General features: G+C 44.4%; 1 protein-coding gene across 18 annotated transcripts in view; it reads left to right on the top strand.

Annotated features, from left to right (window-relative positions):
* CACNA1A (calcium voltage-gated channel subunit alpha1 A) overlaps positions 1 to 23,947 on the top strand; it is a 262,485-nt gene that overhangs the window by 182,815 nt on the left and 55,723 nt on the right. For 14 of the 18 annotated variants that reach the window (XR_007243931.1, XR_007243930.1, XR_007243929.1 and 11 more), the window contains 8 exons: positions 302 to 412; positions 3,053 to 3,136; positions 13,715 to 13,831; positions 14,445 to 14,510; positions 16,341 to 16,435; positions 18,627 to 18,777; positions 20,636 to 20,763; positions 22,949 to 23,045. Coding sequence is in view for 15 of the 18 variants with exons in the window: in XM_048489718.1 (XP_048345675.1) it covers positions 302 to 412; positions 3,053 to 3,136; positions 13,715 to 13,831; positions 14,445 to 14,510; positions 16,341 to 16,435; positions 18,627 to 18,777; positions 20,636 to 20,763; positions 22,949 to 23,045 (849 nt within the window). In the remaining 3 variants the exon portion in view is untranslated. The remainder of the gene's footprint in view (positions 1 to 301; positions 413 to 3,052; positions 3,137 to 13,714; positions 13,832 to 14,444; positions 14,511 to 16,340; positions 16,436 to 18,626; positions 18,778 to 20,635; positions 20,764 to 22,948; positions 23,046 to 23,947) is intronic. The other 4 variants (XM_048489721.1, XM_048489719.1, XM_048489723.1 and 1 more) reach the window with 1 other exon arrangement.

The raw sequence follows: 23,947 nt of genomic DNA, 5'->3' as shown, positions 1-23,947 counted from the left end.
AACTGTGTACAACAATACTGACTATTGTCCACATCCACAGTTGTTCAGGATCCTTCAGACTCCTAAAAACCAGATCATATTGGCCTCTTCTTGACTCAGTGGGGATAGTCATGATCCAGAAGAAGGAACTAATCTGAATTCTGTTGTACCAACCTAACCTGAAATGGTTCTTTGGCCCTGGGGAACAATGTTTCTGCCCTACCAGTATCTTGAGTTGTAACCTCATGTCCATCCTTCATGATTAACAGAGCTTTCCTTGTCTCTCTGTTTCTCTCTCTCTCTTTCTCCACCCCACCCCTAGTACTACAATGCCTCAGCTCTATATGAAACAGTACTTAGGATGTTCAACATTGTCTTTACTGCCCTATTCTCTTTGGAATGTGTTCTGAAAATCATTGCCTTTGGAGTGCTGGTAAGTATCACTCTTCCTAGAGTTCTTGAGAATAAAGAAAGGTCTGCACTGTGGAACTTGAGAAACATAACTCTTCCCTTTTCAAATGGGAAGAAGTAAAATATCTTGCCCCTTCATTGTCATTTACTTATTTATCTAAAACTTTTACCCTACCACATGACTCAACAGGGCCCTCAAGCACTGCACCTCATTTGGGAGCAAGGAATGTAGGGAATGTCTCTACCATGAGACAGTGTCAGAAATCATGACACTTTCAACACTTCTACTAAGAGGACATGGAATAACTGCTAAGGAGTATGAAGAATAGAGATTTGCAGATGGCAGGGAACTGGGAGAGCTAGTCTTAGAAGTCAGAAATAAAATTCAAAATCACTTTCATAAGTTGTGTTGAAGCTAACAAAATGAGACTTGGCAGAAACATATGTAAAGTTTTCATTTAGGCAAAAATAATCAAATGTTCAGGTATAGGATAGTGATTAACTGGTGTGATAGTAGCACATGTAAAAAAAATCTTGAAATTGTAGATTACAAGTTGAACAAGCATCAGTAGTTTGATTTCACTTTAAAAGGGATAATGTAATTTTAGGCTGCTTTAATAAAAGCATAACATCCAATATAGGGGAAGTCATTATTTATGAGAAATAAACTGCACTAGTTAGAATTGTTCTGGAATACTGGGCTGTTCTAAATCCTGCATTTTAAGAAGGCTATAGGCAAATTTAAATGGGTGTAGATGAGGGAACATTCAGGGGTCTGTAAAACAAGTCCAGTGAGGAAAGGCTGGAAAAAATCGCATTGGTTTAGCCTGGAAAAGAGAAGACAGGAATGAGAAGGTGGTTAGCACTCTTCAATACTGAAGGCTTACAGGGAGAAGAATAATGGTTAGGTGAGCACACCATTTAATGGTCTTTATACAGAGGTAGATTTCAGTTGAACATGGGGAAAACCTTCCTAATTTTAAAAACAGATAACCAGTTATCTAGAGAGCATACTGGACAACTATTTTCCAGTAATAAACTCTAGCTTTGGATGCCCTGGGCAGAGGCCAAACTAGATCGCATGTCAGGCCCATCCCAATTCCATGATTCTCTTGCTATTTCTATTGTTGTTGGCTTCCAATAATATGGGAAGCTGCATACTCCTCACAACCGATGCAGATTAAAAGACTTTTATCTCTCACTGCTCATGACTTCCTGAAATATTCAGATTTGAAAAAAGCAGTTTGGGCAGATGCTTGATTGGAGATGACGATTTTTAGATGGCATAGCAGGGGAAGCGTGGCCAGGGAGGAGTCGACACTAATCGGCTTCCACTTGGCTGTTGCCTCTGTTATGCCAGTGGCCAGAGCATTAAGCCAAATGGAGCCTCTCTGGCAGTGGGGAGGTTTCTTTTGTGTTCTTTGCCTGCCCGTGCCACTGGAAAGCTCCCTTGGGAACAGTGGGGCAGAGTAGCCATGGCACCAGGTCCAGGCACCCAGGCTTTGGAATGTGGCTGTTATTGTTGCAAGCATTATGAAACTATCTGCAATGGCAAGACTTGTGTCGAATCCATATTGTAGGCTGGTACCCTTGGGTAAGAAGAAAAAAAATAGCAAGAAGAAGACAGATACAAGGCTCCCTCCAGTACAGGAGTAAGCAGCTAGCAGCTTGGGTGAGATCTAGCCTCCTAAATAGTGCCATCTCTTTCCTGCCCACTCTGTTCCAATCCCACAGGGGGGGGAAGGATGTTGTTAAGCAGTGTCAGTGGCAATGTGTCTTGGCAATAAGCCGAGGATTGTGGAGCTAAGTTTACTTGGTTGAATGTTTATAACGTTTATAACCAACTTCAAGGTGGTTAACAAAAATTGTTTTTGTTTATTTATTAAAAATTAGAATGGCCACAGTTCCTTGTCAAAAGGGCTCTCCACCAACACTAGTTGTTAACAGTGGGTCCTTTCATAATTTGTTCCTTCCAAAGCCTTTCTCTTGATATAGCCCAAGCTGTTGGTTGAGTTGTATAATCTGAATTAATGCACTTATTAACAGCTCTGCCATTGCCAGAGTTTGCAGTGGCAGCTGGCTTTCTCTTCAACATTTAATCCAGCTGAAGAGTTCATCCCCAGGTGCAGTCACATTCTTGGACTCATCTGCGTTATATTTATTTTGATTGATATTCCTGCAAGTAATCGGGGGAGAGGGAAAGAACCTGGCTGCTGGCTCTTGGCTTGAGACTGGCACAGCCCGTGGTCTCGCTGGGAAATACCATTGCTTCAGGCAATCACAGAGAGCATCTTGCAAACAGACACTCCTTTGCTCAGCCTGCAGCTTGCTTATGGCAAGTGAGGAAGATCCCACGAGCCTTTGAACGTGGGCTCAGGTTTTTTCATCAGTGTTCGTAAATCAGAAGCCAGGTCACCATTTCGGAAAATAATTGTCATCTAGAGAAGAAACTTTCTATTCAGTCACTACATTTCCTTTTGCAACCTCCATAAAAAGAATCGAAGTGGACTAAAACTTAACCGGGAGGGTGGCTAAGGGTGGTAGTCAGGGTGGAGACTTCTTTGTTCCTGTTGCTGTTGCTTCTGTTGTGATTGAATGTTGTCACCTGTTTGCTGCTGTGTGGCTGTTCCTTTTCGTCCTTTGTTTTGTTCTTTCTTTATAGAATTATTTCCGTGATGCCTGGAATATCTTTGATTTTGTCACAGTTCTGGGTAGCATCACAGACATCTTAGTGACAGAGTTTGGGGTAAGTTCAAAATGATGGTGGGGATGACATTTGGGGGAGGGAGGCATTCTGCAGGGAGTGGGGAATAAGAACTGAAACATGACATGTTCATCCCATTGAGCAGGGTCTTTCACTAGGGTAGAGACGGGACAGTGTATCTATACCAGGAGGTCCATGTGGCCTTTGTTATTTAGGAAGGAGAAGAGGAATAGTTTTGCTTTCTTCCAGAAATAGATCCTCAAAATGTTAAGACCTCTCTTCAGTAAGAGGCTTGTATTTATTTAAATCCTGTCGCTCAGTGAAAGTCTTATGCTGGCATAAGTTCAGAATTCCTGAAATTAGTAGTTAATGTTGGCATGAGAAGAAGAGTTTGGATTTATATCCCCCCTTTCTCTCCTGTAAGGAGACTCAAAGGGGCTTTACAATCTCCTTTCCCTTCCCCCCTACAACAAACACCCCTGTGAGGTAGGGACTGAGCGAGCTCCAAAGAACTGTGATTAGCCCAAGGTCACCCAGCTGGCATGTGTTGGAGTGCACAGGCTAATCTGGTTCACCAGATAAGCCTCCACAGCTCAAGTGGCAGAGCAGGGACTCAAACCTGGTTCTCCAGATTAGAGTGCACCTACTGTTAACCACTGCACCACGGTGGCTCTCTGTACTCACTCTAGTAAGACATTTAGATCAGCATTAACCCAGAGGCTTTCTAGCGAGAAGGTTCTAAAGGTGCATTCATTTGTGTTGATGGCATTTGACACAACCTTACAGCAGTTTGGCTGAGGGCCTTTTCACACATTATAGCAGAAGTGAATGCACATTTTAAAAAATTGTATCTATATCAGTAATCGCCACTGGGGCCTCCTAGTGTATTACAAGAGAACTACTACAGTAGTATACTGGGAGAAATAAAATAAATAAATGACATAATTAAAATCTCCTGTGAGCCCAGAGAACCACCATGGAAGAGGCTTACAACTGCAACTATACATAATGCACTGGATGGTTCTTGCCTCCTTCCAATCAGCCTCTTCTGAGAGAAGATAAATTCTGCCACATTTTTGCATCAGATGTGATGCAGTCGTTCAGTCATTCCCCGTGGAGAACTGCAGCAGAATCCTCTGCACTGAGAATAGGCAGTGTAATGTCTTTTGCATGAGTCTCTGTTCTGCATGACCAGGACATAGTGAACATGTTTCTCTGGAGAAAATGTGGATGCAAGAATGGAGTGTGCCTCCAGTTTTAACTCACTGAGACATTTGCTTCTATACTGTAACAAGATGGGTACACATAACCTTTTTTGGTGTGTCTACAGCACAGACACGCATGTCAGAAACCTGGGACCAATTTTAGCCAACTGCCATATTTAATTGCTATATCAACACTAAGTTTAGTTTCCACATGGTATATATGGAAGAAAAAAAGATACATATATTACAGGGTAGAGCTCATATGCTACACATGTTTTATGTAGCCCGGTAATTGAGCCATGTAATTGACACACTTGGGCCACTCCACACATTGCAACAAAGGCCTTTGTGTGGAGTGGCCCAAGTGTGTCAATTACATGGCCAGATCCACTGGCGCTTCCTAGGAGATGCTTTCAGAAGCATAAGCCTCATTAGAGAGGAAAGAATATGTCATGAATAGAATTTGTCCTCTTGAAGCCAAAATGGGGAGACTCTGCATGAGGACTGACATGCCATTCAGAGTACTGGCAAACTGCATGGTTGTGACTGGGCTGCTTACCTCCCTGAGGAAAATTATCTGAATTAGTTTTTCCCCCTCAGGGTCAAAGGACACAGGATGCTGGAAGATTCCTGTATGCAGCACCCAGGTTTATTTCCTGATAGGTGGTGTGAGAGATCCCAGTTCAAATCAGGAATATGATGCAAGGGGGAAGGGGGATTTAAGCCCCCCCCCCCCCCCCGCCCCGGTGTAACCTGGCTCAAAACAATTGAGCTGCTTTTTGTCCCATTTGGGAAATCATACAGATCCTGTATTGTATGTCTGGCCAACAGTGTAAATGGTATCTCCATGGAATTATTTCTGGTCAGAAAGATGGCCAGGTTGGGAGGGTATAAACCTTTCTTCACCCAGCAGTGTAGTCCAGATTCAAATAGGCTTCCTACGCAGTGGCTGTTAAAAGGAGGGAAAAACTGGGAGCTCCATACACAAAACTCCCAACACCTTGTCTGGTTTGGCCTTCACTTGTATCACTAAAGACAGGCTACAGTAGAGCAAGAAATCAGAATCGTCCCATATCCTCTTCTTCCAACCCCCTTAAGCATGTCACAGTGAGATGACGGGGGAAATAGCATTTGAGTGGAAGTCTTGAATTATTACAATGGAACAGACCCCTGGAATATTCTGAGAGTTTTAGAAATGGAGAGCAGAGCCTCCCTTTCAAAGTTCAATGAGCAGTGAGAATGCTTTCTTCCAGCATGAACAGATGAATAGCCAGTATCACATCCATATTTATTTCTAAGGAAACTGAGGCATCCAGTTTGGAAAGACTTCCACAAGTGCAAAAGGCTTGTTTCTAGGTCCCTGCAGGTAAAGAGTGTTCCTGCTGTCATTTTCATCCAGAAGGTTTTGATGATGACCGTCTTACTGATCCTCCATTAATATCCGTTCGTCTTGATCTTCCATATACAAAGTGTGGCACACAGAGCCATCAGGAAGGAGGAGGATCTTTCCCAGAAAAGATGCATACAAGGCAAACTAGTTCCTTGTGGTTGCAAAAGGCTGCTTTGTGTGCACTGTGAGAGCATAGATTTCTTTGCTTTTTCTTTTTACAAATCTTTACAAAAATTTACAAATCTTTACAAAATCTTTACAAATCTTTACAAAAATTTACAAATCTTTACAAAAATTTACAAAGCAAGTTAAGGAGCAAGTAGGCGTGAATAGCTGCATAAGATGCTGAGTCCATATTTCCTGTAGAGGAGAAGTCAAGAATCTTTGTGTGTTTTTTTATTAGAAGCAGGTGTGTATTATTTGTACACAAGTTTAAATACCTGTTCTTCTAGGTCATCTTTGGTAGGGCATTCAGATTCATTCCTGTAAAACAAAATAAATTATTTACACACATGTGAATGAAGCCACAAAGCCATTGACCAGAGAAAACTGAAGTATCTTAGGTATATGCTTGGGATGCTTCTTGAAGGGATTGCAGAGGCTGATGATGTTGGCTTGGATAATTCCTTCTCAAAAGAGAGGCTATGCCAACTCCACAAAACTTGAGCAACAGGTATCTCAAATTCTTTCTTTACATATACTGTATGTATTAAAAAAAACACTAAAGGAGACTATTTCATCTTTTCCTAAAAACTTGGTGATGTGTGAGAACAGGTAGAAATTTCCTCTGTTTTATCATAAATCCACCTGGAAACTCCCATACTTCTGGTTTTGCTCTTGTTTCTCATTTTTGTATCCTGATTCTTGCTTGGCTAGGAAAGTAGATGTAGCCTGTATTTTTTCTGGTTGAGCAACGCTCAAACACCTGCCCATTCAGCTTGTATCCTGTTCACTGGTTGAGAATAGAGACCTGATTTTTTTTAATGATTGTTTGAAAGTTTGTGAATCTGTTTTTTGGTGTTTGGCAGGTTGTTTCACTCTGCTCCTTACTAACCATACAGGACATCACAATTGGCTTTTCATACATGTGCGTTCTCACACAGCTTGATTTAAGGTCTACTACCACCCCATCCTTGCTACATAACTGCTTTGTTTAGCATGCAGTTGTTTAAATAGTTAGATCCCTCACAAAATCATATAAATCAATTAGCAATAAATGCTGTGCTTTGATAAAAATCCTACCTTCACTCTTCATCGAAATAGCCCTAGGTGACCATAACAGCCACCAATCGGTTTGAATCATCGACATCTTTGCACATGCTCAGTTTTGAGAAAGCCCCATGTAAACCAATTTAATAGGTACTCACACCTGCTCTGCATGAACTGAACAGGCTGCTTGATCAACTGACATCTTATTTCCACCTTTGAATATGGTAAGTTTGACAGTTGAATATGTTCACGGTGAAATTTGCAGCATCCCTTGTTTTAAATAAGCCAGTACCATACTAAAGAGTAGAAGAAATCCCTCCCTGAGGAAAACTCTTAATTAATTCTGATTTTAATCTGTCAGCCTTGCATCCTTGACATGTTTAACACCAACAAAGATTTAAACTCTGTTTGCTCAAAGGGAAAATGAGTTCTGTACAAGTAGTTTAATTCCCAAATCATACCTCCAATCTTCCTGTAGTTTGAATCCTTGATGAGAATTGGGAAGTTGCCTGCCCCACATCATTTGAATACCCCAGCTCCTTACACATAAAAGGAGCCGTGTGGCGTAGTGGTTAAGTGCTTGCACTGCCACTCACACGGTCAGGAGTTCGAGCCCCCTGCGGGTCCGATATCCTGGCAGCTGGCTCATGGTCAACTCAGCCAGCCATCCATTTCTTGGTCAGTTAATGAGTACCTAGCACATAGCTAGGGGTAAATAATAGCTGGGGAAAGCAATGGCAAACTACCCCACAAAAACGGCTTGCCTCACTGCTTACAGTGGTACCCCAGGGTCGGACCCAACTGAAGGGGAAACTTTACCTTTACCTTACGCATGGCATTGTTCTGAGTTCTTGCTCCGTTGAGAGGTGAAGGAATGATGGGATTTGCTGCCAGTACTGCTATGTAGGAAATGGTATGGCTAAGTTCACATTATGCTCACTCTCAACAGTCTTTCCAGAAGTATTTTGAAGACCTGCAATGGTAAATTATTTTCATCCCTAAGCTGGCTGCAGCATTGACTTGTGGAAGTCCATATTCCAATATGTGCCTCAGATTCTCTCATCTGACTTCCCAGAAAATGAAAGCTCAGTAGTGAGTTTTGTTTATGCTGGAAGCAAAGCTACATATGCAGGCATTTTGACTGTGAATATTTGAGGTCAGAATGGAGTCCCTCACTTGTGAGCAGGCAGAAGAAAGGGGTGGGTGTGGGAGAAGGGTGGGTTTGGTATCTCCTTCCCTAAGGCTATATGTGATATATAATGACTATGTTTCTTGTCTTATCTTCTTTCCATGCTGTCTCTTTATACTGTTCTATATTGGCGCAACACCCTCTGAAAATGTCATCCAATCAAAATGCACTATGAAAAATCCATCTGTCCATCCATGAACCGGTCTGTGTGTCCATGCCAATGAATATTTCTGAACTTCCCTGCCCTGCTCCCTCTCCCATCACCAAAAATGAAATCACTACCTTCTGCTTTTCTCCGTTTGCTGGTTGGGATTCAACTTGCGGTATTAAAATGCCCACCCTTCCCTGACTTCCTCTGATCCTCTCCATCTCAACATTTGCATCTAGGATCCGGTTGGTTACTTTCTGAAGCCTTAAGTGCTTTATGTTCATGAAGAGCATCTTCTTGGCACATTGCATGACCTTTTGAGCCAAAGATGCCTGCAGCATATTGGCCAGCTTGCTCTTCCAGCTTCTACCCCCTATCCCATTTTGTGTCACTTATTTTATCTTACTCCGATTCAGTTAATTCCATGGAAATACTCTATCTAATGATATGGAGCAGTGGAGGAATTCTATAGTCTTAGTAGTGACATTCCCTAAAGAGATGGTTCCATTTTTCCAGTCTGAGATGTATAAAAGGGTAGGCCTTCCAAAAAGGTGATGAGCTGGATACCCAAAAGAGAAGAAAAATAGGACTATACCAAGCATGGTATCAGCAAACCAAAAAAGGAACAAAGACTCAACATGACTGGCGACAGATTTATTGTCACTTGCGACCCCTAGACGTTTCACTAGAAAAGATTCATCAGGGAATCTGTGAAAACATAATTTTACAATAAATATAACTGATAGATATATAACCACATTTTGAAAAATTACAAACTATTAAAATTTATATTCACTAAATGGTAATTAATTACAAAATGATCCTGTCTTTTTCATTAATGTAAATTTTAATAGTTCGTAATTTTTAAAGGTGTGGTTTTGCAGATTTATTGTAGCTTATCCTGATGAAACTTTAATAACAAAACATCTAGGCCCTAGATTCTAGGGGCTGTACATGACAATAGGCAGTCACTGGTCACCTTGCTCCTTTTCCCTTTTTTGGTTTGTGGAGGTGAATACTCAAGCGAGCAGGTAGCTGAATCTTCAACTGGGGAAGTGAATCACTGATTAGGCTGGAACAGTGTCAGATCCAGTGGTTGTTCTGATAATGGTAGTTAACAGATTCAGATCATTCTCTTCTCCTCACAGCTGTCCCTTCTAGCACCAAGAAAGCTGATTCCAAGTGTCACAGGACCTGTATGGTGTGGGGCACTGCACCGAAGAGGAGGAAAGGGGGTAAAATCACCCTGACCTCCCTCTTCTGTTAATGTATCTTCCCAACGTACCTGGCCATTAGTCTGTACAAGTCCCTTGATTCTGGGAATTGACTTACCTGGGGTTGGAAAACTCTGCTGTGGGGAGGAAAAGATCTGTGATCTTTGCATCCATGGATCATTGCATCCAACCAACCATATTCTGCTATCGTAAGCAAGTTTCCACCAGCTGTTTTCCTACTGTCAAAATCCTTGTCCCTTCTCACCTCCAAACAGATGGGCATCGTGAGGCAGGCAAAAGGGAAGAAAACTCCCAGTGAGGCAGGTTTTTCCTAGTTGCGTGGTCGCTCTACAGATGGCCACTTTGGATGAGATCACATGCATGCTTCTCACTTTATGACCCCAACATCTCTGGACAATTTGAATATATATTGCTACCCTCACTGACCAAATATCACATGACACAATCCCCAAACACAAAGCTTTTCAGTGGAGCAGTGTATGTGGTTTTCTGAAAGACATCGCATTCCAGACGGTGGCTTGTTGACACCTGCAGACTTCCCATGAACTGTGTTTAATGTGGGCTGCACAGTCAGTAGGGTGATTTACAGGAAACATTTCCTTCAGTGCCCTACCCCTTCGCACATTTTTATACATTCGTGGTGAGGGTACCATCTAGTTAATGCTGCAGATCATTGAATGATAAGTGACAGAGTAAAAACACAGATCTGAATTGGCCCTCATATGTATTTATTTATTTATTTTATTCCACTTCTAAACCGCCCTACCCCCGGAGCAATGTTTCCTATCATTCTATATATTAGCTGATGGCGATGTATGTATATTGGAGGAACGCAAAGTCAAACTTCCTCTGCTTAGACCAGGAGTGGCCAGCCTATGGCACTCCCCATGTTCATAGACTACAATTCCCATCAGCCCCTGCCAGCATGGCCAATTGTAGTCTATGAACATCTGGGATGCCATAGGTTGGCCACCCCTGGCTTAAACACTTGCTCTGAAATCCTGCGGACTCGCCGTAAATTGGCAGTGGCTTGATTGCACTTTACATACAGAGACATGTATATATGCAAGATAGGGTAGATGAAAGGGCATTTCTTTCCTAATTATCTCTATAAATACATGCAACATCTCTGCATAACAAAGTGCATCCTGCTTAGTTTTGTACACATGTTCTCTTTTAAAACCAATTGCTCATACTCTGCCCACAGCACAAAGTTTTAGATGGCCTGTGCATAGCCTCTTTCCTTGTATCACTCAGAATACATCATTCATTCCTTTGATCTTGACCTAGTTGCATAAACACGGTATCTGACAGTGTGAGGCCTCACACCTTTTCAGCCATACGTGCACATTCCCTTCCTTGATATGTTAGGACAAAACTATCCCTTATAAGAAGTAAAATGCCATTTCTTATTTTCTTCTATGTTAGAAATTTGCCTGATGCCCATTTAGGAGAAATGGGAAGGAACGTTGGCTTAATGCCTTTGAGTCGTGAAGAAGGGATCCGTTTTTGACTCTCAGGGGTACTTTCACTGTTTTGTCTCTAGCACAGACATCCCTGTTTGATACTAGTGTTTGAAGATGAATGTCGACATCAGCAAAGAATAATTTAACATAAGAATCTTTTACCTATTTGACAAAAATCGACATACATGTCCATACATGTGCATTGCATGTGTAGTTTGTGATATTGGTTGGCTGAGTAGATGTGATGGCTTGGAAGGTTCAGTTGTTGGTCAGCAGTTTACACTCCAAATTCTGTGTTAATTTGTGTGGGAGTAAAGCTGTGGGCAGGAGTGGTTGAGGATGATGAAGAGATTGTCAGTTGGAGAAAAGCTTAGCGGTATCGTGGATAGAGAATCAAGAATCTTAAACCTAGGGAGCTGAAGCAAAAGAGGACATGGCAAAAAGAAAACTTTGTCGTGCTTAAGATCAAGAAAGGATGTACATGCCGGGAGGATAAAGTAGTGGCAGGAAAGATGTTTTTTAAAATACAGTAGTTGAAGGAAGTGGTATGACGTAGCTAGTGTATATGGACCAAGGAAACGCAGTGTTGTTAATTATGAAGTATAGATTCAGCCAGTTTTTGTCAATACTCTTTCTGGAGGATTGTGTCCTGAAAATAGCAAAAAAAAAAAAAAACCCCAACCCTGAAATTTAGCAACCAGCCAATTCCATGGCTGCAAGTTTCTAGTCTAAAGAGATGTGTGAAGGTAGTATTGAAAGTGATATATAAAGTGATTAGCAGGGGGAGAACAAAGCACTGGTATGCTATTCACTTCCAGGAGGCAAACTAGTATAGCCTTCCCACTGAAGGTGGACATAGCTTCCTTGTTTATCTTTCTTTTTTGCATGTATATCATTCTTTTTGTTTGCCTTGCATGAACTGAACCTGGAAGTAAAAGAAACAGGTTTCATTCCTTTGGATGCAGTCTTGCAGTGACTTCTGCTACCCCACCATCATGCATGTTTGCTGGATTCCCTGTTACATGTTCAGATTTTGGAGAGGGTTGGAGAGAGATGGGCTTATAGCTTCTGGGAACATATACAAAGGGAACTTCCAAAGAGATGGGAGAATGCAGCAAATAGTAGCTGTTGGGAAGAGGGCCTCCAAGAGTTACGTGGGAATCCTTGGTCACGGCATCTGATATCCTTTCGTGTCCACTGTGTGATCACATTGCAATTCTTCAATATTTGTTTTGTAATTATAGAACAAGGCACACTTCACACCAAGTTTATGTCAGGCACTCAGTTCAGTTTCTTGGCATGTGTGATGTCTGAGTCTTCTATCTTTGTCTCTGTCTCTCTCCGTCTCATGCAGTTCCCTTGGAGGCTTTTTTTATCTGGTACCCTAGAGCATGTCTAGGGACAGGTGGTGCTGCAGCAATTAGTCCCGTAACACATCTTGCAGAGATACCTTATCATACCCAAGTGACTGGATCATTTCCACTTCTCAGTGCATAATCACTTAAGTCACATGGCAGTACCTGTGGCTCTATTAGAACTACCTAACCTCACATGTTTACCAGTGCTCTTATTGAATGAACATGCAGTGAGTCACCAAAGTCTAGCTCCTATGTGCTCAGCTTGGGAACCCAGCAAGGATCATGCATGAATGAATCCTTAACCATCGGTTCTGAAGGCTAAAGCTCTTGAGCAAGGGCTGTTGCCCAGGGACAAACTTTACACTGGCTAACAGGCTGGAATTTTACATCTTGGTTAGAATCCCTTTTCTGTGCTGGTTGGGTTGACTTTAGAAAAGGCCCGAAACCAATGACACACACACATACACACACACACATACACACACACACACACACACACACACACACACACACACACACACACACACACACACACACACACAGAGAGAGAGAGAACAGTTTACTGCCCCATGTCAGGTGGGATAGTCCAGGAACTCCGTTGCTTACCTCCTGGAAATGTTAGAGGTGGGCGGTCTATCAAATTTAATGAATAAATAAAATAAATAAATAAAAATGGGGCTTCCAGCCCTTGAACAGGGCTCAAAGCGGAAATGCATAGTCACATTGCAATGTATTCCCTATGTCCCAGAAGCTTATGTGCCATCTCCTCTGAAGGGGAGAGATACAAATGCATCTTGGTGAACCCAACAGGAATGTGTGTTTTTCCTACTTCACCAGAGGTGCTAAACCTTCATTTAGCTGCAAATTATTCGGTAGTGAACATTCCTCCAGGTCCCTGGTGTTGCCACCATGTTGGGTGCACAGGGCAGATGCATTTGCCATGCAAACCGTTCTATGCAATTGCAGATCTCCAATAACCCCCTCTCCCAACTTCTCCCAACCCTCCTCTTCCTCACTGGCACGTCTCGCTTTTCCCTAGATCTTGTATGCACAGAACATGTGTGATGTGAGGCCACACAAGAATGTTCTACCTGCTTGTGTCAAAAAATATCAGTGCATTTGGTTGTTGGTAACTTTAGCAAAAACACCCTGTATTAACGATCAATGGTTGATTTTCCCAAACAGATTATTTCACCTTTATTTTCCAAGGGAATGGGTGGCCTTATAATCATGCTATTTATTTTCACGTGGGTGATTCCCCCACCCCCCGCTGCCCTTCCATGCTGTTCTGTCGTCCTTACTAATCTTACTAATTGCAGCAGGGTTGGTTGGGCTTTGTTTTCTTGTCAATCCCCTGGGTCTGCTGCCTCCCCATCCTGAGCCTGATCCCGCTCATGCCACTCTCCCTTCATTTCCCCAGAACAACTTCATCAACCTGAGTTTCCTTAGGCTATTCCGAGCTGCCCGCCTCATTAAGCTGCTCCGACAAGGCTACACCATCCGCATCCTGCTTTGGACCTTTGTCCAGTCTTTTAAGGTAACATATGAAAGGGCTTTCCCAGCTGAGTTCTGAGAGTCTTGGGGATTTGAAATGAGTTGGGGAAGAAAGGAGGGATGAAAGTCCCAGTGCTGTAGTTTTAGCACAGGGGTCTGCAACCTGTGGCTCTCCAGATGTTCATGGACTACAATCCCCATCAGCCCCTGCCAGTTAGCCCCTGTAGTCCATGAACATTTGGAGAGCCACAGGTTGCAGACCCCTGGTTTAACAGGTAGCAGTTAGACACATCCATCCCCACTGATCTGCTTTTTGGATAATCTGCTCTTTACCTAGTAACAAAAATGTTGAATCCTGACCTTTGTTCCGTTATGCCGCTGATCCTTACTTGTGCCATTTTACACCAGGTTCATCCTTTTGAGATGGGCTAACCATTTCTGCAGGATTTCTGTAGCCAGGTTAGGATGTGATGGCGGTGCAGTGGGGCAACGAAATGACCTAAATCGCTCCCTTTCATTCATCTAGTGGGAATAATACGTGAGAAGCGAGGAAGCTCTTCTTCTTACTAACCATATTCCCAGTGCAATAAGTGTAACCAAGTTAGAATTCTGAAGCTAGAAAGCAGTAACTTATACTTATTTTTCCCCTCTACTAGGCCCTTCCATATGTGTGCCTTCTGATTGCAATGCTCTTTTTCATCTATGCCATCATTGGCATGCAGGTAGGTGTCAAACAACTTCTGTCCCGACCAGTCAGCCTCAGTCCATGCATGCTGGTATGCCTTTGACACGGCACAGGATCATGGACACTAGTGACTCTGTGCCAGAGACTTGCACAGCAAGGTCTAGCATGGGGCAGGTGTTTCTCCAGGTAAATGTTGGTTTCGCTGTGCAAATACAGGAGCCTCATGCCCACTGCAGGATCAGTAGCACCATTTATCCCTTCAATATATCTCTGAGGGCTTTCAGTTCTCACAAGGAGGCATAGAGCAGTGCTCTCAGCTCTGCACTCTTCATTCCTAATTTTGTAGCAGTATTCTATGCTGTGGTGCTGTTGTCACTACAAGGCAGCCGCGGAGCTACAAGGGGGCGGGCGCGTGTGTGTGCACCATGCACTGGGTGCACGCGTGGAGGGCACAAAAATCACCCCAGGCCCCTCCCCCTTTCCCCCGACATGAACCCCTCTTGGGGCTCACAAGGTCTCCTGGGAACTGTAGTTCCTCAGACAGTTTTTACTGAGAACAGGCCTTTTGCAGCCTGAAAAAGTTTTGAAAAAGGAAAGGAACTAAGATTAGTGTGGGAAGGGGGGAAGGGGGCACTGCGGGGGGGGGGCACCGCAGGGGGGGCATGGGGGGCGGGAAATGTAGCATGCACACCGGGCACAGTTTGACCCAGCAGCGCCTCTGCTACAAGGCAGCCTGGGATTTTCTGATAGCCAAAGTCAGACTTTACATAATCATCTGGCCTTCATATGTCACTAAACTGCCCCTGGTTTTCCTAAATCTTTACCATTGAATGAGCAGTTCCCATCCATGTTGGCAGATGGCCAGTTCTGCAAACACCATCTATTCTACTATGGGATCGTAATGACAGAATCAATAACAAAATCAGATTGCCATTGGCCTTTAACTTAAAAGCCCAGAAGCCTTTGGTCCTTCGCTGCTTAGCTAAAAATTCCAGTTTAGATCAGCAGCCTAACACTGCTTGTTTAGGAATACAGCATGCGAACCGAGGTCGGTGGAAGCTTGCATGTGGGAAGCTGGTTTGCACAGACAGACACTGTATCTGGTTTTGTAAGCTAGCTCCATGCAAGCTGCTATCCAGAATGTTAGAACTGGGGCAAACGTAAAATAATGATGTTTAACAAAACAGCTTTCTGCTGGCTGAAAACGGGCCAGGCTGGGGGGGAAGGGGGGAAGGGGGCGGGGCAATTTTCTCACCCCAGCTGCATGTCTGGTGCAATGCGCACCCCCCTGTCCCCTTGTAGCTATGCCACTGGTTTATACACTCACACATACAAAGATTTAAGTTCAAAAGTATTGCCCAATTCTTGGAAACATGTGAGCTAAGAAAACTGTAATGGAAACATTGTCCATAAGCAGCATTTTGTAGGGAACGGTTAGCTTTTTCCATGATTCCATTGTTGTGTTGTTCTATTGTGGATGATGTAAACCAAAGAAATATTTTGCTGACTGAAATATGGTTCGCGGGATTGTATGACGTATGCCTGCACCGTTTTCAGTGTATAGAAGAGCTTTTGATTCCCATAAAATGGGTATTATAAAATGGGTATGATTCCTCTGTTAGCCAGTCCTCTCTCTCTGCTACTAGTCATGCTGACTGATTGAATAAAATTAATAAAATTAATTCAACGCCTCTTGTCTCCTGGAATTCCTCTTGCTCCCCCTTTCCCACCAGGAGCCTGAGTAGCCAGCCCCAAGTTGCCCATCTGGGGTAACAGTTTGGCAACTTTTAGGAGCTTACTATTTCCTGGACACTTAATATTTCTATCTACTTGCATGTTATTGTTATCCATTTGATGTTGTCTTCAGGTGTTTGGTAACATTGGCATTAAAGATGAGGATTCTTCAATCAATGAGCACAACAACTTCCGCACGTTCTTTCAGGCCCTGATGCTTCTCTTTAGGTGAGGCTTACTCCTAATACTTCCCAGGTGACTCATGCTGATCCTGCAGTTGCTCACTTGGCCCAGTCAAGCCTCCCCCATGCTGGGTCAGCTACTGTGTCTCAAGCAGAATGCATTTCCTTCATGTATGAGTGTAAGGTTCTTGTACTACAGTCAATAATTGAAACTCTAGAAGAATTCAGCAGTTGCGTAGCTACCAGGGGGCAGGGTGAGGACTGGCGCACCAGGCAGACACCATTGGGGTCACGTTGGGGGCCTCCTTCCCCCTTGCCCTGCCCCTCCTCCTTCCCCCCTTGCCCTGCCCTGCCAGGCTCAGCAGAGGCAGCTGCACGCGCCCATGCCTGGCCCTGCCTGCTTGCCTCATGTAGCGCGGTGGCCGGAGCCCCATGGAAACCCTGGGAGGCAGCGGCTCCTTAGCGACCACAGAACAACAGGACAATGACGGCTGGGACTCCAAGCAGCAGCTCAGCCCTCCGAGTGTTCCAAAGGTGCTTGCTGGCTCTGAGGCAGCGCCAGGCACAGCAATAGCATCTGCCGGTGGGGAGGGCTACGGACCAGTGTTGTGCCAGCAGCACTGCCTGCGAGCCGTGTATGTACCCAATGACAACCCCAAAGGTGCCACAGCGGTGTGAAGCCCCACAGCTGGGGTGCTGCAGTGCCTGGTACAAGCCTGTGCGGCCAAGGGAGCCCATCTTGCCATGGTCAATTTTGGTGAGTTGGACTTCGGCGAGACAGCAGTGTTGAATGTCTTCTATGACGCTGGTGAATGGGCAGGCAGGGAGGGAAGCAAAGAGAGCCGCGAGCAAAGGCCAGGCTGGAAGGCCAGGCTGTCCCTTGGGATAAGGGTCAGCTCTGCTGCAGGAGCGGCTGAGCAGCGGGAGGAATTGAAAACTGCCCCTTCCCCAGTTCATTTGCACCTCTGGCACTTTGCAGCCGCCTTCACCTGGCTGGCGGGCACAGGGGTGGAGGAAGTGCGGAGGAACACAAGCTGGGCTTATTTGCTTCCTCCTGCTGAACAGAAAGTGGTCGAGCTGAACATGCGCTGACCCAGTCATTGTTTTGCTGCTTAGCCCTGCCCTTGCCCAGTAAGTGGGGCTCGGGGAGGTGGGGGTCCATGGGGGGCCCAGAAAACTCAGTCTGCCCTGGCTCAATTTTCCCTAGCTATGCCCCTGGAATTCAGTAGCCTTTATTGAACTGTGTCAGTTACCATTGTGGGAGAAAGTAAGATCTGAGATCGTGGTTTCTGCAGACATGTTTATTCCCAAACAATCTCCTGCCCCCCCCCGCCCCCATCGTCCCACAGTTGGATAGAACAACAGTATAACGAGGTGAGAAAAGCTTTGTTATGTGTCCTAAGTGTTTCAAGGTCATGCGATAAGCTTTGCTCCAGGCCCAGAAGGGGGCTGGGACAAGAAAGCTGACTTCACTATGTTGCAAAGCACAGCAATTAAGACAGAAAGGCCCATTAGCATAGACAGATAACAGCAAGTGCAGGTGTGACCTTGGCTCCAGCCAGCCGATGCCAGGCAGGGCAGGTATCCAGGCCTGACATTGAGAGAGCCTTCTGTATGTTACTCCCTACTATACCCATACTTGTATCACCAAGCTTCCAGATCAGTTGTTCCATTTCCGTAGTGTGTTAAGCCCACCTCTGCATAGAACAGGGGTAGGGAACCTGCGGCTCGAGAGCCGCATGCGGCTCTTCTGCCCTTGCACTGCGGCTCCACGAGCCGAGCCGCCGGCCCCATCCTTGCCCACCCTGCAGGCAGCAGGGCGGGCGCACCAACTGCCCGCAGCTGGCTGGGCTGCGCCGCGGGCTTCCCCTCTCGCCTGCCCTGTTTGAGCGGGGCAGGCGCTTTCCTGGCGGCCGGCAAGGTCGAGCCGCTGGCCCTATCCTTGCCACATCTATGCGCTTCTCAGAATGAGCGGAGTAAAAGGTAAAAAACCCCAATATATACAGTGTTATCTTTATTTTAAATGTCAAAAATTATTTGCGGCTCCAAGTGTTTTCTTTTCCCATGGAAAATGGGTCCAAATGGCTCTTTGAGTGTTAAAGGTTCCCTACCCCTGGCATAGAACAAGTTGTGCTAATACTGTTACGGCATCATCTCATGAGACGGAGATGCTCCCATCTGGCTGTAATGTGTTCCCTGTGAACCTGATCTCTTCCTCTTCCTTTTCTTTCTCCCAGGAGTGCCACAGGTGAGGCTTGGCATGAAATCATGCTCTCCTGTCTGAGTGAAAAGGCCTGTGATGAGAAAGCAGATGCCAAAGGCAGCGAGTGTGGCAATGAATTTGCATACTTCTATTTTGTTTCCTTCATCTTCCTGTGCTCTTTCCTGGTGAGTCAAAGGGCATGTGTGTGCGTGTGCAGAGCATAAGCGTTTTATTTATTTATTATTTATTTTACTTTGGATTTATATCCCGCCATATCCCCAAAGAACCATCAGGCGGATAGAACAGTGCATGCTCCTGGTGGCTAGCAGACAGTCTTTCCGGCTCAAAGGTTTATAGCACAATATTGGGCTGCTGTTATTCAGTTACTTCATGGGATCCAAGTATCCAATCCCTAGTAAGTACTGCCTTGCATTTTGGAACACTATTAGCATATGTCTATGCTTTTTTAACTAACATTTTAGTACCAATTGAACACTTAGCAACTCTTTTTTTTAAGCTAGGTAAGGGATTAAACACTAGCCAAATTGAGCCATTTTTATAGACTGGTTGTTGTTATATTTCTTTAATTCCAGGCAGTGTTCTTCCTTTCCGTGTCCACTATGATTAATGGAGTGGGAGTGGAGCCATGCAATTCCCCTTGCAGCTATACCACTGTAGCAACATCCCTCTTTAATTTTTTTCTGATGTTGCACAAGTAGATTATAATTGTTTTAGGGCCAAGAATGAAATCTATTTCATCCACATCCATGTATACATGCACCTACATATGTGCATGAATGTGTGTGTATGCATGGTGTAAATGGGACCGCATGCCCTGAAAAGACTGTGTGCAGCCACTGGGACAGGTCTGTGTCCACTTAAATTGTGTGAAAGAGCCGTTCCTCTGCACATGGCAGAAATGGATGGGCATGTCAAGCATCTCTCTGAATCTGGAGACAAATTGCTCTGGCATCACCTGAAGTCCTGGGTTTGTTTTGCTGTTGTCTTTGGAGAGCTTTCAGGTCTCAGAAAATGCTACTCAGCCCCTTATAAACTTGCCACCTTTGGCGTGGGACCATACAAAGTGTTTTGCTATGTAGGGCAAATTGGAATCCTCTTGCTGCCCTCCACACACACGCACACACACACGCACACACACAAACCACTATCATAGCTATTGAATTGTGAACGTAATTATAGTACATTAAATGATGAAGTTTTGATTAGGTTTTTATTTTTCAGTTTCATCCCTGTCACTTTTTTACATCTTCCTGCCCTCTGGGCAGCCAGTGGAAGTCAGCAATCTCTCTGTTATGTTCCCTAGAATACAGGGGATATCACTCAGCCAAATTGGCCATGCTGGCAGGGGCTGATGGGAATTGTAGTCCATGAACATCTGGAGAGCCACAGGTTGCAGACCCCTGCTTTAAACCAACACAAACCAGCTCTTCTTCCCTAGTATTTTTGCTTACCTGAAAGGCCAGTGTATTCAGTGGAATGTCCTGACCTTGCATTCTAAAGGGCACATTAATCAGGAGGTGAAGCAACTTTGGATCCATCACAGCTTCTTCCTTCTTGCTGTCAGCCCTTCTCATAAAATGATCAGGCTGCAAGAAGAGCCTGCTGTTCTCATACATTGCACAGTGTGTTGAAGATGTTTGAAGCTGCCACTGTAACAGGGTGTTTAGAGATAGGCAAGCTGATGGGCCTGTGACAAAAATGTGTGTACATCTGAGAAAGAGAGCGTGTATGAATATAGAGAGAAGCTTGTCTGAATATGCTAATTTTATGCCTGCCACATCCGTAGGCTTATGAATTGACCATCCATGCATATTTATGTCTATCCTTTCTAGGATATACAATGAGGTGACCATATGCACATATGTGAAAGTGTTTGTGAATACATCTGTGGGGAAGGTGAATTGACTCCAGTGGGCTGTTTGACACTTTTGCCTGTGCTTATTTCTTGATAAAGTAGATCTCCACATTCTCTCTGGCACCTCAGTTTACTCAGTGCCTGTGTCTGTCTCCTTGACATTGCAGATGTTGAACCTTTTTGTGGCTGTCATCATGGATAACTTTGAGTACCTGACACGGGACTCCTCTATTTTGGGGCCTCACCACCTGGACGAGTATGTGCGCGTGTGGGCTGAGTATGACCCTTCTGCCTGGTAAGGACATACCTCCCTTGCTCCTCCTGGTGATCACCTTACAGCTCTTGTCCCACCCTGAGGAAAAAGCTGGAGGAAGTGGATCATAATAATACAAGTTTGGACACAAGCCTTTTGAATAAGTAGGACTGGGGTGAGGGAGAGTTAAAGAAGTAAACCTCAAATACCTGGACAGGTAGACTGGAACCTCCAGTTCCTGCGTTCTACCCTAATATGAAGTAGTGTGTAATAGCTCAAAGAGGAAAGCATGGAAGGCCAGGAGTCCTAGGTTCCTTTTGCCTCTTTCGCACAAGAGAGGCATGAAGCTGATACAAGCATCATCCCTGGGTTCCTGCTCCACTCATGGGAAGGAAGCAATAATTATGGGCTAGAATAGGAAGATGGGTGAGAGCTACAACTCTTTACTGATGTTCTGAAAAGAAGAATATGGTCTATTCTGGCAGAGCTGAGATATGAAGTTACGTTGGCAAATGCAACCTTTATCTCCTATGATATGAGAGAAAAGAAGGGGGCTGAGGCTCAGTGGTAGAACATCAGCTTTGCATGTAGAAAGCCTGCAGGTTCAAGAGCTAATATCTCCAGTTGAAAGGATCATATAATGGGTGATGTGAAAGACTTCTATCAAAGACCTTGGAGAACCACTGCCAGTTAGACATTGACAGATCAATAGTCAGACTCTGGAGAAGGCAGCTTCAAGTGTGTTTAAGAGGTTCCAGCTGACACAGACAAGCTTCTGCCTCTGTTTGCATGCAGATCCATTCTGTGTCACCTTAGCTGAACTCCAGTCCGTATGGATCTGTGGCCACTGCCACTATGCCATTCCCATTATCATTCCTGTTGGCTAATTTTTGTGGGTGTCACTAGGAAAAAATGATTGGAGGGAGCAGGTGTGGTGGTTTATCACTGATTAACATGTCCTCTTTTAATTTTAGGTTTTTGCAGCTGGATTCTGTCAAGGCCACATACACCCTCACATTAGCTTATTAAATCAGAAAGGAGGGCACACTGTTTGTCCTCGTGTATTCAGGCACGCCTCTTGCTCTTTTCCCATCCTGCCTTGCAGGCTGCATTGGCCTGACAATGGGCAAACCGAGTACCATAATTAGCAATACAGTGATTGTGTCAGTGAAACCCCTGGCAACGATGCTTTGTGTTTTGTGTCACATTAGTCACATCTGAGCCAAATAGGAGTAATTGGGGCATTGGCTTCGCAGCCTGGACAAAACCCACAGGTAGTATGTATTATGCAGCAGTAGAAGAAATACTTACAATAGCTCTGTTAGTAATAGATGACATGCTCCTAATACTTCAACCTGTGGAGATGTATGTGTGTGCGTGTGTGCGTGTGTGTGTGTGTGCTAGGGCCTGGTCTTCTACTCTGCCATGTAATGCTGTTTTTGTAATTTTTTGTTGTTGTGGGGGCCAGGCACTCTGCTGCTGCAAGCAGATGCAGTCAGCAGGGTTGTGATCATGTGCACCTAGCAGAAGGTTCTCCCCACAGTTCTCTTGGTATCTTTTACCATCCCTGTGCCCTGTTCAGTATGAATGCCCGTTGTGTCCAGGTTTAATGTGTTTGTTTACGCTGCCAGCCCTAACTGGCAAACCCTGCCAAGCCCAGCTGAGGGAGTGTCCATAAAGGAGCCTGTGCCGAGCGGGGGCAGGAAATCCAGGTCTTCCCCCTCCCGAGTACTGGTTTCTAGTGCGCTTATTACTCAACCACACTGAAAAGAAAGGAGGGAAAAAATATTGGTATAAATACCAGACTCCTAAAACTACATGGCCCACAATGAGATTGATTTCTAAGGCTCTTCACAGAAGAAATGTCAAAGCTAGAAGTTAAGACTCATATATGGGTCTAGTCACGTCTGACCTGATGTCTAAGAAAAATCTCACGCCTGTCCTATAAGGCACAGTTTTCCCCATATATTAGCCTCTTTTTTCCCACAGTGCTGATGGGGAAGCACATAGAGCTGCAATGTGGCCTAAACTTCAGTGCTTTGAGAGGCCCCCTTTCAGATTGCAGCCCCCGGGAATTCACAATTTTTCCATCTACCTGAAGAAAGTAATGTACGGCTAGACTGAAGGTCTCTAGCCAGCAGCCCTGATGTGTTTTATGTTTACATTACAGTATGTGTTTCTCTTGCCCTGTAGCATCTGCACTAACTCCCATGTATTCTTCTTGCAGTGGCCGAATTCATTATAAGGATATGTACAGTTTATTACGTGTAATATCTCCCCCCCTGGGCTTAGGCAAGAAATGCCCTCATAGGGTTGCTTGCAAGGTTTGACTTACACTAAAACCTGCTAGCATCAACGGAATGAATGTTGCTTATGGTTTCTTTAATATATATATTTTAAATATATATATATATATATCTGTACACATATCTTATCTATATATTGCACTTTCAAGAGTAATTTAGTAATGTAATTAGCCAACAGAATGCGTGAAATGATGCTGCCACCTGGACCAGTAAAGCATGGAGCATATCAGTTACCTTGAACCATCTCTGCTTGCTGTTAGCTGAAGCTAGGCCTGAAGGGTTCTATGAGTCTCTCTTTACCCACCTCCACCACCTTCTGCACATTAATCCTTCATTGGGGAGGACAGAGACTACATTGACACCTCAGTCATTTCCTCCCTCCTCCTCCAGTTCTTTCCACCCTCCCTTTCCCTTCACCGTCTTTCCTTGCAGTCTGCCCTCCTCCCACATTGGCAAAGAGGGGCCCCCTCATTCTCAGTCTTTCTTTCTATTTCTCTCTTTCTTTCTGTGGTTCTTTGTTACTCAGGGGACTTGACTCTACACACTTGGCCCTATCACCCCAGTGGGATGGTGATCTGCACTGTAATCTCAGGCTGAGCAAAAAAAAATAGACGGAGGCACAGGCGTATACCTGGCTCCGATGGGATGTGAATACCTGCTCCAGTCGTTTAGATGTGTATGCTTAAGCATTTTGCTATATCACAGCCAAAGTTTTGGGAACCATCCTTCTAGTCCCAGTCATCCATGAAGATCAAGCATATTAAAATTCTTTGCTGGCAAGCAGCGCAGTAATCTCTACATTTTTTATCTTCCATTTTTTCCTTTTCAAATTGATTTCCAATATTTTTCTCTTCTTTGCATGTGTCTCTCTTTTCTATTTTTTCCGTGTATTTTTCTTTTTTTTCAATCTTTTTGGTTAT

This window comes from Sphaerodactylus townsendi, linkage group LG03 (assembly GCF_021028975.2).
Source record: "Sphaerodactylus townsendi isolate TG3544 linkage group LG03, MPM_Stown_v2.3, whole genome shotgun sequence".
In the NCBI taxonomy this organism is placed as follows: domain Eukaryota; kingdom Metazoa; phylum Chordata; class Lepidosauria; order Squamata; family Sphaerodactylidae; genus Sphaerodactylus; species Sphaerodactylus townsendi.
This window is presented reverse-complemented; position numbering and strand designations above follow the sequence as displayed.